The following is a 16530-nucleotide window of genomic DNA, read 5'->3' on the forward strand; positions in this document are numbered from 1 at the left end:
CAGTATCTGTCTACCAACAGTGGCCAATGCCAGGTGCCGCAGAGGGAGTGAACCTAACAGGCAATGATCAAGTGATCTCTCTCCTGCCATCCATCTCCAGCCTCTGACGAACAGAGGCTAGGGACACTATTCTTACCCATCCTAGCTAATAGCCATTTATGGATTTAGCCACCATGAATTTATCCAGTCCCCTTTTAAACATTGTTATAGTCCTAGCCTTCACAACCTCCTCAGGTAAGGAGTTCCACAAGTTGACTGTGCGCTGTGTGAAGAAGAACTTCCTTTTATTTGTTTTAAACCTGCTGCCTATTAATTTCATTTGGTGACCCCTAGTTCTTGTATTATGGGAATAAGTAAATAACTTTCCTTTATTCACTTATTCAACATCACTCATGATTTTATATACCTCTATCATATTCCCCCTTAGTCTTCTCTTTTCCAAGCTGAAGAGTCCTAGCCTCTTTAATCTTTCCTCGTATGGGACCCTCTCTAAACCCCTAATCATTTCAGTTGCCCTTTTCTGAACCTTTTCTAGTGCTAGAATATCTTTTTTGAGGTGAGGAGACCACATCTGTACACAGTATTTGAGATGTGGGCATACCATGGATTTATATAAGGGCAATAATATATTCTCAGTCTTATTTTCTATCCCCTTTTTAATTATTCCTAACATCCTGTTTGCTTTTTTGACCGCCTCTGCACACTGCGTGGACATCTTCAGAGAACTATCCACGATGACTCCAAGATCTTTTTCCTGACTCGTTGTAGCTAAATTAGCCCCCATCATGTTGTATGTATAGTTGGGGTTATTTTTTCCAATGTGCATTACTTTACATTTATCCACATTAAATTTCATTTGCCATTTTGTTGCCCAATCACTTAGTTTTGTGAGATCTTTTTGAAGTTCTTCACAATCTGCTTTGGTCTTAACTATCTTGAGCAGTTTAGTATCATCTGCAAACTTTGCCACCTCACTGTTTACCCCTTTCTCCAGATCATTTATGAATAAATTGAATAGGATTGGTCCTAGGACTGTACCCTTGGGGAACACCACTAGTTACCCCTCTCCATTCTGAGAATTTACCATTAATTCCTACCCTTTGTTCCTGTCCTTTAACCAGTTCTCAATCCATGAAAGGACCTTCCCTTTTATCCCATGACAGCTTAATTTACGTAAGAGCCTTTGGTGAGGGACCTTGTCAAAGGCTTTCTGGAAATCTATGTACACTATGTCCACCGGATCCCGCTTGTCCACATGTTTGTTGACCCCTTCAAAGAACTCTAATAGATTAGTAAAACACGATTTCCCTTTACAGAAACCATGTTGACTATTGCTCAACAGTTTGTGTTGTTCTATGTGTCTGACAATTTTATTTTTAACTATTGTTTCGACTAATTTGCCCGGTACCGATGTTAGACTTACCGATCTGTAATTGCCGGGATCACCTCTAGAGCCCTTTTTAAATATTGGCGTTACATTCGCTAACTTCCAGTCATTGGGTACCGATGCCGATTTAAAGGACAGGTTACAAACCTTAGTTAATAGTTCCACAACTTCTCATAGGAGTTCTTTCAGAACTCTTGGGTGAATGCCATCTGGTCCCGGTGACTTGTTAATGTTGAGTTTATCAATTAATTTCAAAACCTCCTCTAGTGACACTTCAATCTGTGACAGTTCCTCAGATTTGTCACCTACAAAAGCCAGCTCAGGTTTGGGAATCTCCCTAACATCCTCAGCCGTGAAGACTGAAGCAAAGAATCCATTTAGTTTCTCCGCAATGACTTTATCGTCTTTAAGCACTCCTTTTGTATTTCAATCGTCAAGGGGCCCCACTGGTTGTTTAGCAGGCTTCCTGCTGCTGATGTACTTAAAAAACATTTTGTTATTACCTTTGGAGTTTTTGGCTAGCTGTTCTTCAAACTCCTCTTTCGCTTTTCTTATTACACTCTTGCACTTAAGTTGGCAGTGTTTGTGCTCCTTTCTATTTGCCTCACTAGGATTTGACTTCCACATTTTAAAGGAAGTGTTTTTATCTCTCACTGCTTCTTTTACATGGTTGTTAAGCCACAGTGGCTCTTTTTTAGTTCTTTTACTGTTTTTCTTAATTTGAGTTATACATTGAATTTGGGCCTCTATTATGGTGTCTTTAAGAAGGGCCCACGCAACTTGCAGGGATTTCACTTTAGTCACTGTACCTTTTAACTTTTGTCTAACTAACCCCCCCATTTTTGTATAGTTCCCCCTTTTGAAATTAAATGACACAGTGTTGGGCAGTTGAGGTGTTCTTCCCCCCACAGGGATGTTGAATGCTATTGTATTATGGTCACTATTTCCAAGTGGTCCTGCTATAGTTACCTCTTGGACCAGCTCCTGCGCTCCACTCAGGATTAAATCTAGAGTTGCCTCTCCCCTTGTGGGTTCCCGTACCAGCTGCTCCATGAAGCAGTCATTTAAAGTATTGAGAAATTTTATCTCTGCATTTCGTCCTGAAGTGAAATGTTCCCAGTCAATATGGGGATAATTGAAATCCCCCACTATTATTGGGTTCTTAATTTTGATAGCCTCTCTAATTTCCCTTAGCATTTCATCATCACTATCACTGTCCTGGTCAGGTGCTCGATAATAGATCCCTAATGTTATATTTATATTAGAGCATGACATTTCTATCCATTTATGGTGAAGTTCCTATTACTGTTTAATGCAGCTCCGCTGTAGTTATGAGACAGAGAAACAAAGAGCCGGACAAATCAGTCACACAGATAGGTCTGTCTGTGGAGACCTCTGCCCTCTGTGTCCCTGCTGCCTGGGACTGGACTGCAGCGATGGGTGGTTCAACCTGTCCCCACAGGCTGTGGCCTCTATGGGTCGTAGCAGCTAGCCCTGCTGCTTGAGTCCTAGACCCACTCACATCAGATATGGCTGTTGTGGGAAGGAAGGTCTCTGTTTATCGAGTTCCCTGTCTGGTGCCCTCTGTGCCCATCCCTTGAATGGCCCCAGCTCCCGACTGTGGGGATGGGGGAGGGAAGAGAGCAATGGGAATGGGACTTTGACCTGGGCTGGATAAGGAACAGGGTCTTGCTGGCTCCATCCTAGGCCAGATCCTGATCTTGTGGATGGTGTCTGCCCTTGGTCCTAGGGATAACAGGGAAGAGCTCCCCCTAGGGGGGATAGTGGTAGATAGCGGGTGTCCCAGCAAAGAATGGGTTGTCCCAGCAAAGCTGGATGCTCAGGTCACTATCACTGCTGAGCACAGCCTGAGCTAGAGCATCTTGTGCCCAGTGTGAGCAGCGTTTCAGACCAGCTGTGCAAATCCTGAGTGTGTTTGTGTTATTACAGAATCCTAGCCACAGCTCACCAGCGTAGCTAGTGCGGAGAATTCTCTGAAAGGCCCAGGGAACAAGACAGTCACAGTTAATGGTTCTGATTGTTTAGTGTTTGGAAATGCGCCCAGCATAGCTCTCTCCGGGCACATACACAAACTTTACATACAACTTAAAATTAGTTAATCCCTGTATCCTAAACATTACTCAACCCACATAACGTATCTGTTAAAGCAGGGCTGGGGATCCTTTTTCTATCAGGGGCCACCGACCCACAGAAAAAAATAGTCGGGGGCCACACAGCCCCACAGGCAGGGGGCGGAGCGCAGAGGCTCAGGGCTTCCCCTAGGCTCTGGAGTGGTGCAAGAAATGAGGGGTTCAGAGTGTGGGATGGGGCTCCAGGTTGGGGCAGGGGGTTGAGGTGTGGGAGGACGTGAAGGCTCTGTCTGGCACTGTGGGATTGGGATGGGAGGTTTTGGGTGCAGGAGAGGGCTCCAGGCTGGGGCAAAGGGGTTTGGAGTGCAGGAGGCAGCTGAGGGCTGGGCAGGGAGTTGGGGTGTAGGCTCCAACTGGAGATCTGGGCCCTGGGGTGGGGTCACGGATGGGACAGGGGGTTGGGGTGCAGGAGAAGGTTCCGGGTGCAGGCTCCAGGATGGAGTTTGGATGTGGGAGGGGGCTCTTTGTTCATTTATTTATAAATGGACACAAATCTGACATCAGGAATTATAACATTAAAAAAACAATAGGAGAACACTTCGATCTCTCTGGTCACTCAATAACAGACCTCAAAGTGGCAATTCTACAACAAAAAAAACTTCAGAAACAGACTCCAAAGAGAAACTGCAGAACTGGAATTAATTTGCAAACTGGACACCATCAGATTAGGCCTGAATAAAGACTGAGAGTGGATGGGTCATTACAAAACCTAATTTCCCCCAACTGTTACTCACACCTTCTTGTCAACTGTTTGAAATGGACCACTCTCATTACCACCACAAAAGTGATTTTTTCTCCCTTGGAATCCTACTGTTAATTGAATTGTCTCATTAGATTGACACCCCCACTTGGTAAGGCAACTCCCATCTTTTCATGTACTGTGTATATATACCTGCTCCTGTATTTTCACTCCATGCATCTGATGAAATGGGTTCTAGTCCACGAAAGCTTATGCTCAAATACATTTGTTAGTCTCTAAGATGCCACAAAGACTCCTCTTTTTTTTTTAATCTCTGTCTCTCTCACCAAGTTCCCACCTCTTGTTACTTAACCTTTTGCTCTGTGCTACCTACAGCAGTAGTAACAGGCCAGGAGAATGAGAACAGCCAGGAGAGCCAGGATCACACTCAGAGCCACCATCCAGGGATTGACTCGTGGGAAAAACAGCTCTGCAAGAAAAAGTGCCATTGACTTAGGAGCAAACACGCGCAGAATGAAGACAGGACACTGTGACAGTTTTGACTCTGTGACTAGTTAAAAGAATCTCACAGGGGAATATGGCTGCTTTGTGCTTTATTATTAAACCAGTGAGAGCCCACTGAACATAGTTAATTACTGGGAGGGGGTATGTTGTGGGTAGGGTGCAGCTCCATTATGCTGCTCCTATCCCCCGCTGACATACATTCAGGCATTCCCTAAGTTGCTCTAAGTGATCACCAAGCTGCAGCCAGTGCAGAGTAGCCCTTAGAATCAGAGAGTTGTGACCAGCTTCCTGACACCCCCGACTTTCCTCAGCCATATGAAAGAATCTGGCCCAAAATATGTTAATGCAGGAGTTTAATAAAAACAAAAGTTGAGCCTGGAGATTCAGAGTCAGAATTCCTCCAGAGTCCCCTTCCCTGGGCTAGGAGCAATGGCTGACTAGAGGGTCCTTGCTAAGTGATTAGTGCGGTGTATTGAAAACTGTAAAAATTACAAGCTGACGCTTGAAATCCTGAGGGGATTCCTGGTCCTACTTGCAGGCTAGGGGGCTCTGTAGGGAGCGTACATCTGGGTCCTCTGCAGTCAGTCTGCAAAGAGCCAGCCTAGAGCAGGGTGGGTTCAGTTCTGCCTTAGGGAGCAGCCTGCTTTGTCTCTCTCTGTATTTGGCTGTGGCATGTTAGAGTTCTGGGTCCTTAGAAATAAAGCAGTGTGACATTGTAGCCTTTCAGGAACAGTTTTTATGTTTTGTTTCTAACTCTCCGTGTGTGCTGTGTATATAACAATCAGGTAATACTGGACATATCATAGACTAACCAGCAGTCTAGCACTATGAGACCTCAGACAAATAGTGCTTTACAAATACAACGTTCTTACTATTATAGTTACAAATACAACGTTCTTACTATTATAGTGATGAAATATTCATTCTGCATATTCTGGCCCTGAACTTTTATTGCTGGTATTTTCAGATGTAATCTAAGTAGGAACGCTCAGGCCATATTCAGGGCTCTCTTGTGCTAGTCAGGAAAAGTGACTTTATTACCCAGATTTTCATAAATATTTAGCACCCAAAACTCTCACTGAGAACAAAGGAGAATTCCCTCCCCCACCCCCACAGAGAATTGTGATGTTCACAGTGTGTGCGCACACACACACACACAGATATAAGCATAAATAGTCCTGCTGGAAGGCTGCAGTGCATCATGACTTTATCTCTTAAAATCCAGAATCTGAATACACAAGAACCCCAGAACAGAGAGGCAGGTGTCTCCCGAAGGCAGCAGGCACAACTCACCCACCTTGTTCTACGGTGGCTCATCTATAGGCACAGTTAGTGCGCGACAGGCTGGGGTGTAAATCCACTGTGCACTGGCCTGCTGCGCACTAACTGGCTGTGTGCACCCTGCTGCACTGCACTAAAAGTTCCCTGACGCACTTTGATCTGTTCCCATTTTAAAGTGGAGTAGATCAAAGCACAGCATGGAATTTTTAGTGCATGTTGCAGGGTCCAGCCCAAGCTCAGACATCTATTCCACAATTTAACAGGCCCTTAGCCTGAGGCCCTTAGCCTGAGCCAGCTGGCCTGGGTCACCAGAGGGTTTTGAATTGCAGTGTAGACATACCCAAGGAGAATTGAGGTTATTCAGAACTTTACAAGACGTGCTCAGCACACTGAAGGTTCAGGCCAATAAACAGGAGACACAATGATAAATACTCTCTGCCCATGTCTGCAGCGTCTCAGTCTATCCATGTGCGGCTGGGACGGGCACTGACCTGCTATGGAAATCTCTGACTCTCTCTCCTGGTTGAGTCGGGGGTTCCTGACACAGCAGGACACTTTCTGGTTGGACTCTTCTGTTATAACAATGGCAATCTCTGCTTGAAACAGGCCATTGGCCTCTGGGGATATTTTTTCAGAGGCTGATGGTAAGACCTGCCCCTGAGGATCTCTCCACTGAGCCTCGGGCTGTGGGTACCATCCGGCTGATCGACACACCACCCGGATCCCTCCATCCTGATGTCCCTCCACAGAGATGGCAGGAGCAGAGCCCAAACCTACAGAAGAAATAAATGAACTTGTGATAATCCTACAGTGCCCAGTAATGAGTCAAATGTTTTATTACTCTGTTATCAAAAGCCATTTCCTATTAAACTGAGAACTGAATGTGAGTCCACAAGTGCAGCTGGTCAGTTAATCTGGTCAGATTCCAATTTGATAGAATTAATCTTAATGTCAGGGCTGTTCTATGCACAAACTTGCTCCAGTTTTGTTAAAGTGTTTTTTTTTTAAACCAGTGTGAGCCCCTGTGTGGACACTCTTAAATCAAGAAGGAATCAACTCAAGCTACATTAATATAAGCCATTTCCAAATCATTTAAGAGTCTCCATATCAGGGCCGGCTCTAGGTTTTTTGCCACCCCAAGCAAAAAAATTTTTGGCTGCCACCCCCGCCCCCAGACATCAGCCCACCAGTGCCCCCCACTCACACCCCCTGTTGCCCCAGCACTGGGCTCCCCCCCAAATGTGGGATCCGCTACCAGCACACTGCAACTGAGCCCTGGCCCAGCTGAGACTCTGTCCCCATGCGGGTGGAGCTGCTGGGCGGCGCGGAGCGGGAGTACTTCCAGGTGGCGGCGCGGCTACGGGGTGGCGCAAAGAACACGGCCCCCTCCCTGGGCTTCGCAGCACTGCTGGTGGCCAAGGTGGATCCGTTCGCGCTCACCGCCCTCACCCCCGACATGCTGGCGGCCGAGGACCTGGAGAGCCCCCTGGACCTGCTGCTCTTCAGCCTCATGGTGCCCTGGCCCAGCCCTGGCGGGAGGGAAGGCGAGGATCTCCGGCTGTGGGGCTACCTGCTCAGCACCGACGAACCCAGCCGGCTGCTCACCTCCTCACACACTCCAGGAGCCCCTCGCCACCATCGCAGCCCGGGCTCGGCTCCAGGAGACCCCGTTTCCCTCCCTCCCCGGCTCCTCACACACACTGGGTAGGGCTGCCCAGAGGGGCAAAGCAATTTTGGGGGCCCCTTCCATTAAAAAAAGTTGCAATACTATAGTAACATGTATTTGGAAATGTAAAAAATAACTAGTGAAAATTAATTTGTAATAATTTGAAAATACACCAAATACATTATTTAAAAACATTAAATGCTTTACTGGTTTGTATACATTTGCAATTACATAATGGGCTGTTGCTGGGTGATGGTGATGGTTGGTGCCAATGGGCTGTCACAGCCTGGAGGTGGTGCTGCTGTTGCCCAGGGCTGGGTGGGGAGCTGGGCTCTGGGGGGTGCCCGGGTCACAGGGGCTGGGCTCAGGACTGTGAGGAGATGGGGTCAGAGGTTGTCTGGCTCAGAGGGGCTCGCCTCAGAGATGGGGGTCTGGGGTGGGGGGGATGGGGTTGGAGGGTGCCCAGCTCAAAGGGGCTGGGCTTGGAGATGAGGGTCAGGGCTGTGGGGGATGGGGTCGGGGGGTGTCCGGATCAGAGGGACTGGGCTCAGAGCTGGGGGTCAGGGCTGTGGGGGGAATGGGGTCCGGGGGGTGTCCAGCTCAGAGGAGCTGGGCTCAGAGCTGGGGGTCAGGGCTGTGCGGCGAATGGGGGCGGGGGGGTGGCAGCATCAGAGGGGTTGGGCTTGGAGCTGGGGGTCAGGGCTGTGGGGGGAATAGGGTCAGGGGGGTGTCCGGATCAGAGGGGCTGGGCTTGGAGCTGGGGGTCAGGGCTGTGAGGGGGATGGGGCTGGGGGGGTGCCCACCTCAGAGGGGCTGGGCTTGGAGCTGGGGTCAGGCCTGGGCCTGGGGGGTAATGGGGTTGGGAGGTGCCTGACAACCACCTCCCTGAGACCCCCCCAATCCAACCCCCCCTTCCCTGGACCCTGACTGCCCCACCCACAGAACCTGTGCCCGCTCCGTGCCCCCTGAGTGTCCCCGGGACTCCCTGCCCCTTAGCCAACCCCGCGGCCCCAGCTGCTTACCCCCGGCTCACTGCGCGCCTCGAGAAGAAGCCCTGCACAGCGCTGCAGCCGCGTGGCTCCGGCGGGGACTGAGCTCTTCCCCGCTCAGAGCCGCGTGGTAAGGGGGGTGAGGGGGGTGTCCGGATCAGAGGGGCTGGGCTCGGAGCTGGGGGTCAGGGCTGTGGGGGGACTGGGGTCAGGGGGGTGTCCGGATCAGAGGGGCTGGGCTCGGAGCTGGGGGTCAGGACTGGGCCTGGGGGGTAATGGGGTTGGGGGGTGCCTGACAACCACCTCCCTGAGACCCCCCCCATCCAACCCCCCCTTCCCTGGCCCCTGACCACCCCCCCCCCAGAACCCGTGCCCCCTCCCTGCCCCCTGAGTGTCCCCGGGACTCCCTGCCCCTTAGCCAACCCCCTGGCCCCGGCTGCTCACCCCCGGCTCACCGCGCCCCTCGAGAAGCGGCCCTGCACTGCGCTGCAGCCGCCTGGCTCCAGAGGGGGCTGAGCTCTTCCCCACTCTGAGCCGCGTGGTAAGGGGAGGAGCCGCTCGGCCCGGAGCTCGCAGCCCCGCCCCCTGACCACGCGGCTCTGAGCGGGGAAGAGCTCAGCCCCCCCGGAGCCAGGCAGCTGCAGTGCTGTTTAGGACCCGGGCGCGAACAAGCGGAGGAGGAGCAGCCCATCTTCTGCAGCCAGGCGGGGCCGCGCTACCGGTAAGGGGCCATCCCTCTCCCCCAAGCGGAGCCGGTAGCGTGGCCCTGCCCCGGCTGCAGGGGATGGGCTGCTCCTCGGCTCGCAGCGGCGGGATGAGCTGGGGCCCCAGCCCTATGCCGCCCCCTACATTTTGCTGCCCTAGGCACCAGCTTGAAAACTGGACTTCACTGAGAGCCAGGAAACACACCCACACTCACACCCACAAAATACAGACATTAGATAACAAAGAAATGCAGGGTTAAGGTATTGCCTTCTGCCCCAGATCACACTTTTACTGATGAGCTAAACTGAAATAAAATGATCTTAATCTGAATGATCTTAATCCGGCTGGGGGGAGCAGAGAGCAGGCGGCCGGCAGGAGTAGTGGGCAGGTGGGAGCAGGGAGCAGTTGGCCAACAGGAGCAGTGGGCAGGTGGTCCGCAGAGGTGGCCAATGGGAGCAGTAAGCAGGCGGCCGGTGGGACCAGCAGGCAGGCGGCTGTTGGGGACAGCTGGTAGGAGCAGCAGCCAGGTGGCCCGCGGATGCATTTCCCCCACCACCACTCTGCTCATGGCAAGAGCAGCATGCACACAGATGTACTTATGAACTCTGGGTCTGTGCTGACCAGGCACAACAACTGTGAGTGGTGGTTAAATGAGGGGCGCACTGCAAGAACTTGGTTGTTGGATTCAAGAACCTGAAGCAAAGGACACTGCCCAGCACACTCTGCGGAGAGTGTCTTGCTGATGCTTTTGAGTTAATGAATATCGCTTGTGCTGTTTTCTCAGATTAATGCTAGGTTACTTTTATTAAAGAAACTATTTCTATCTCAGACTTTGTGCTTGCGAGAGGGGAAGAATTGCCTCTTAGAAGCACCCAGAGGGTAGAGTGAAAATTTCCCACATTACTGGGTGGGGGCTCAAGCCGGTTTTGTTTATATTGTCGAAAAGGAGCCCTCTAGATACTGAACCCAGCCCTTCTTGCTGCCCACTCCAGCTGGCAGAAGGGCTACATTATAATGATGCTTTTTGATTGCCAGCGTAACTTTTGTCAACAATACTTGGCAGTGTAGACAAGGCCTGTTTCGAGGTGGGTGGGTTTTTTGTTTTGATTTTGTTTTTCCTTTTTGCGATAATTCAGAAGGTGCTGAAACTATATTTGAAAAGAAAATAAATTACACCTGCAAACACTCGCTTGGAGGGGTGATGGGGATGGAGGAGGAGATGGGAACAGGGGTTGGGTCTGCAGCAAGGCATGTGGGTATTATGGGGAGGGGGATAAATGGGAATGGGTGGAAGGGGAGGAAAAAAGGGTTGGAGCCTCCTCAGGTAAGGGAAAGGAGTGGGGTGGGAGGGATTTGATATGGTGAGGGGTGACAGTAAAAGTTGTGGGTTTAGGGGCAGGGAGTCCTGTCAGCACCAAATTCTCCCTTTTCCTGATCTCGGGGAGCCCTACCCTTTTGCAGGGCTCTGAATTCCTTTTCTTCCCACTGTATGTCCTGAGATCTGGGAGACCCTGTCACTCTTGGGGTGTCTAACCCCCTCATGTAATCTGTGATCACGGGGGAGTGGGGTGGGGGCTGAATGTGGTGAAAATGTAAAACCTGAAAAACAGGAAATGAATAGTTAAAATACACATCACTCCTGTGTGGGGTTGCCAGAGTGTGTGGGGGAGGGGGAGTTGGATTGGGTGGGCCTGCAACATGGCTGGGGTCCTGGGGAAGTCTGGCTGGACCAGGGGCAGGGGGCCCAGCTAGGTCTGGTAGTTGGGGTGAGGAGCCCAGCTCAGTGTGCAGCTCAGGCTACATAACCGAGGGAGTGTGTGGCCAATCAGTAAGCTGCTGCCTGTGATGTGGGCACCCAGAAACGCAGGGCAGAGGGGAGCTACATGTTGTGGAGGATGGTGGAGAAGGAGACAGACACACCAGTCTCCTCTCACATGCTTAAAGTAGCCGCTGGGTAATAAAACTGTCCAGGTGTTGGGGCAGGGACCTGGGATGAGATTTCTCTCACCAGCCCTGTTACCAGCTACACACTGCGAACATTGCAAAGCACGACCATTATCCCCAGTGCACTGTCACAGAATATACAGGGGGAGGGGCAGTGAGCAACCACGGAGCAACTAAGTGGCCTAACAGAGAGTTCCCAGGACTGGGATTATTCCTCACTCTGCCACTGAGCTGCTGGATGCCTCAGTTTCCCATCTGTAAAATGGGGATAATGATGTAAAGTTCTTTCAGGTCTACTAATAGAAAAGCACTAACTATACTTTTGGTTATTACTTAGGCACAGACATGTAGCAACTGCAAACCTAGGTGAGAACTACAACCACGTAAATGGCCACTAGCTCCTACAACAAACATTTCTCTTTCTGTTAAAAAAAACAAACAAACAACACAACTAGAAAATTCACTGACAAAACTTTGGCGAGCACAGAGTTCAGGCTGCCTGGTGATATTATCTCCTGCCCTTCCATATCACAGTGACAGCTCTGAGACCCTGTTCCCACTACTCTCTCCACTGGTCAGTACAGCTACACTGAACACAGGGAATGCAGCTGCACTGCAGGCAGATACATGCTGCAATTCAAATCAGTGGAGCACAGCACAAACAGTGGCACCTTCCTGTAATCCTTCCTCATGTCCATTCACTGACAAAAAAACTTAGGGTAGGTCTATACGATTGCGGTAAGTCGACTTTAGGTATGCAACTCCAGCTACATGAATAATATTTATTATTATTCAGTCTCCCACTGACTTACCTTTTCTCTTCTCATAGGGGGTAGAGTACATGAGTTGACTGGAGAGTGATCTGTGGTCGATTTGGCGTGTTTTCACTAGACCCGCTAAATCGACTGCCGATGCATCAATCTCCACTCTGTTGATCCTGGCTGTAGTATAGATGTAGCCTTAGTTACCTCCAGGCAACCTTTACTCTGTACTATCTCATGCACTTCCAGAACGCTGAGTTGAGCAATACTCAGACCTCTAAAATGAGGAAATCCATTGGGAAGGTAAACACCCAAACAACCTTAACTCTGCGCCTTTGGAGCTCATAATAACCACTGGGAATTGGTTGCATGCACTAAAGCTGCATCCACTATGTTCGGTGTAGCTGTAATGACCAGTGGAGGGATTATTTAGAGCTTATTGGCAGAGCTGTCACAGTGACATCAGGAGAAGTGCAGGTGTATCTTGAGGGATCAATCATGCCTCATTTCAGAACTGAGCAGTGAGGGCTCTGTCAGTAGCAGGGCTCAGACTCCTTGCTGTGGGGATTGTCAGCAGCCTGGTGTCAGATATGCCAGTGATCACCAGCGCTTGGTGAGGGGTAAGTGAAGGCAATGTCCCAGAAGAAATCCACACCCACAGGGCAAGGGTGACAAGGCGATAACATTTTGCAAGTTGGGGGTGGTTTGTGTGGAGTAGGCTCAGTGTTTGAATGTAGACCCAGGTGTTCACTACACCTGGCCTAAACCTCATGTCATCGTTACAGAACTAGCTGCATCTCTGTCCCCTTGCTGGTCTCTCTGACAGCAACTTCAGGGGTCAGGCCTCCTGCCTCTACCAGTCCTGGGGGCGGGGAATTCCTCAGTTCTCCCACTCTTAGACCAGGCTCTGGACTACAGGGCCCTGTGTATCAACCACTGTAATCCTGAAGGGGCCAGACATGAGCGGAGATCAGTCCCAGTTGATGGCATCAGTTTGGGGAGGATCAGCCATTGTTTCCCCTTGTGTGCACAAAATAATTGTAATAACCACAACATGTTAATGTCACTTGACTGTTTAAGGGAGTTAGTGTGTCTCATTAACCCCTTGCTCCAATGCCCTCAAATTTGGGCCACTAGCCCCACCCCAGAGACCAATGAATTACAGCAATTTTCAAGACAATCTGAGTATGGGTTTTGGAGAACTTACAAAAAACGGATATTAAACAGCAAACTAGAATCAACCTTATCCAGAGCAGTGCTGCTGACCCACAATAATGAAAAAAATTGTGTAATCTCACAATGAACCCTCTGACTCCACTTATTACCCTGTTGAAGACGTTAAACGTCAGAACAAGTTACTGACCTGCCACCTGCAGTTCTAATAAAGCTTCTTCATAAGACATGTTGGATTTAAAAAAACACGTATACTGTCCATCATCGGAGGGCCGGATATCATGTATTCTCAGGGAAACTCTCCCATTGGTGATGTCGTCTTTCAAGAGCTCAGTTCTTCCTCGATATTCCGGCATCTGCTGTCCATACTGATCCTGCCCATAATGGTACAGGTGCACGATTGCAGAGAACTGGGATCGGAACCATCTCACCTCCATCTTCTCAGCGCTTATCCTGGGGGAGAGGTGGCAGGACAGGACGGCCTCCCCATCTAGGGAGGCAGCGATTGGATGGTTAGGTCCAGTCACTGTGAATTGTGCTGTGAAATGTACAATGAAAAAAGGAAATTAAATTGGCGAGGGGCTGAGGTTTGGCATTAATTCAGCAGTAAGACACACAGTAAGAGAGCACCCTGCGTTAGAAGTGAAAGACCATTTAAAGACAAAAGCTTGACGGAGCATAAACCAATAAAAGGTCTGAACATGTTACACTTATCCCAAAAAATTCTCATCTGGCACATGGGACTCTCTGGTAGGTTCCAAAGTCTTTCCAATCTTTCTCTAAGGGTTGTCCTCTTGGTTAACAGGTCCTGTCACTTTGCAGCCCAAGATCTCGGGCCTCTGGTCCTTCAAATCCAGCTTTTATACCAAACATCTTTGTTCTCTTGGGGTTCTGGGACTTGGTCTAACCCAGTTTATGCAACTCTCCCGAGGAGTGGTACTTCTCTGGAGCTGTTACCTGTCCCTCAAGTAATTACCCCTCATCGTTTCCAAATTCTGAAGGAGATGGGGTAACCCTCCCCCATGGCATAGATTACAATCCCGAACCCACAAAGATACATATAACGTGTATAGATACCATTGATAAAGGGGTACACAAATAAACAGAACATGCATAAAGTGAATTTGATAGTCCCCAAAATGCAGCATGTGGCTGCAATATCTGTCACACAGAGTTCACATGTGAGTGTCATACACTGTCCCTATTATCTCTGAATAAAGCTCTAACTTCTCATAGGCACTCTGGGGCCTGGGTCTCTGATACAACAAGGCCTTTTCATGCTGCTCCAACCCAGGGGCCTCCTCATCTGCAGAAGGCGTGGTGTAAAGGCTGTCAAGGTGTAAAGATATGAAAACAGACCATCGCTATGCAGGCAATGGCTTTAAAGGTAAAGTCAGGGGTCAGATAATGGAGAGAGGGAGGAGGCAGTTAGAAAAGTGCAGGAAACAAAGAACTGGTCACAATGGAACTGCACAGGATGTGGGGGGCTCGGTGCAGAGACTCAACATCAGGAGAGACCGAGAGAGCTGGTTAAATTAACAGGATGGAAACCACAGCGGGGGGAACCAAAATGCCCAGGTAGCTGTGGAGCCAGTCCTGGGGTGGGTGGGACAATGCAAGGGATTCACTGAGGGCACAGACGGAAGAAGCCAGCAAATATCCTCACATTCTCACTGTGAGATGAGGTCTAGCTCTGAGCCCTAGTCAGATGTGCCTAGTGCAGCATGAATGACTTGTGGGTTGTTATGTCTAAACTGGAGAGTCTAGGATTCAGGACTCCTTTGTGGCTGAAGAGTCTGATATGTGACGTATATGATTGGTCAGTGCAGTGTATAGGAATTGGGTAGTGTCCTTTTAAATAGTTTGCGAGCCCTGTAGTGGTGCTCATTGTGTTCTGTGTTTTAGAAGCAGCAAGAAATCAGCCAGAGCAGTAGGATGGATGTATTGTCTAGGCCTGACATGATGGTGTATCGATAGTAACTATGGTCAGTGGGGACCCAGGTGTAGCCTGTGAGTTCTCCATGCTGCTGGTTGTTGGCAGGTTGAGCAGACGTGGTTTACAAGACAAGGCAGTGATGTGAGGTGAATGGTGATGACCAGCAATAGCAACAGCAGCAAACCCAGCAAGGAGGCCGGAGCTCCTACCTGACACCAGCCTGTGAACCTGTAGAGCGAGGCAGAGAGCGACGTAGCCGGGCAGAGCGGAGCTCACTATGCAGCCGGGGGAGAACGAGGGAACCTTCCCCGTCATCGTAGCTTGTTCTTGGGAACAGGAGAAATAACAAACCAGACAGCGAGTGAGTGGGATGCAGTGATAGTGCCAGGTTGTCTGACTTTCATAGCCCTGGTCCATTGGTCAGTTATGTTTACATTGGCCCACCTCCCAATATAGATTAGATCATCTAGTCTGATCTGTGCTACAGGCCAAACACTCTCACCCATTTACCCCTGTACTGAGCCCAAACTTGTATTTGATTGAAGCATCTTCCAGAAAGTCACCAAGTCTTTATCTGAAGACAGCAAGAGATGGGCAATTCACCACTTCCCTGGGTAGCTTGTTCCAGTGATTAATCACCCTCATGGTTACAATTCTGTGCCTTATTTCTAATTAGAATTTGTCCAGTTTTAACTTCCAGCCATTGGTTCTTTTTATGCCTTTCTCCACCGTATTAAAGAGCCCTTTAGTACCCTGTGTTTTCTCCATGAAGATGTGACAGGTGGGGAATTTTACTGAAATATTTTTATGAACTATCGGTAGGACTCTGTACCCATCCCCTTGGCATCACTGCTGCTTTGGGGGAAAGAATTGCTTCTCTCGCTGGGACATGGCCGAACAGGCTAGATGTAGAGCCACCCAGACTGTCTGGGCTGGAATGAACCCATATCAATGGAGGATCTTGGAAAGACAGTGGGAAGCCTCAACGATTAAGCATCAACTCCTACACCAAGTTTCTTCCCCTCACCTCTCTGCAGGGAAGAGGAGCCATAGCCCAGAGCTGGAGCCAGGGCCGGCTCTAGGCACCAGCGCTCCAAGCATATGCTTGGGGCAGCACTTTCCAAGGGGCGGCACTCCAGCCCCCTCCCCCCCCCCCCCCTTTTTTTTTTTTTTTTTGCTTGGGGCACAAAAAGCCAGGAGCCAGCCCTGAACCAAGATGTTCAGCTGAACCTTTCAGGCTGAGCTGGAACTGACACTGCAGTTCTGGATTCAGTCACTAGATGGCGCTCATGGCAGTCTGAGTTGCCCAGGCTGGACTGCAGTTCAGGCTGCCC

The 16530-nt window shown here is 49.6% G+C and overlaps 1 protein-coding gene across 1 annotated transcript in view; it reads right to left on the reverse strand.

The window, feature by feature from the left end:
• The window catches only part of LOC123345953 (butyrophilin subfamily 1 member A1-like), a 29989-nt gene extending 14437 nt beyond the window's left edge, over positions 1–15552 (reverse strand). Inside the window, exons 1-4 of the mRNA XM_044983092.1 lie at positions 15406–15552; positions 13451–13798; positions 6514–6795; positions 4611–4706 (exon numbers count right to left, since the gene is read on the reverse strand). Of these exons, the coding sequence (XP_044839027.1) occupies positions 4611–4706; positions 6514–6795; positions 13451–13798; positions 15406–15511 (832 nt within the window). The 5' untranslated portion in view covers positions 15512–15552. The remainder of the gene's footprint in view (positions 1–4610; positions 4707–6513; positions 6796–13450; positions 13799–15405) is intronic.
• Positions 15553–16530: the final 978 nt, after the last annotated feature.

The sequence above is a fragment of the Mauremys mutica genome, chromosome 12 (assembly GCF_020497125.1).
Source record: "Mauremys mutica isolate MM-2020 ecotype Southern chromosome 12, ASM2049712v1, whole genome shotgun sequence".
NCBI lineage: Eukaryota > Metazoa > Chordata > Testudines > Geoemydidae > Mauremys > Mauremys mutica.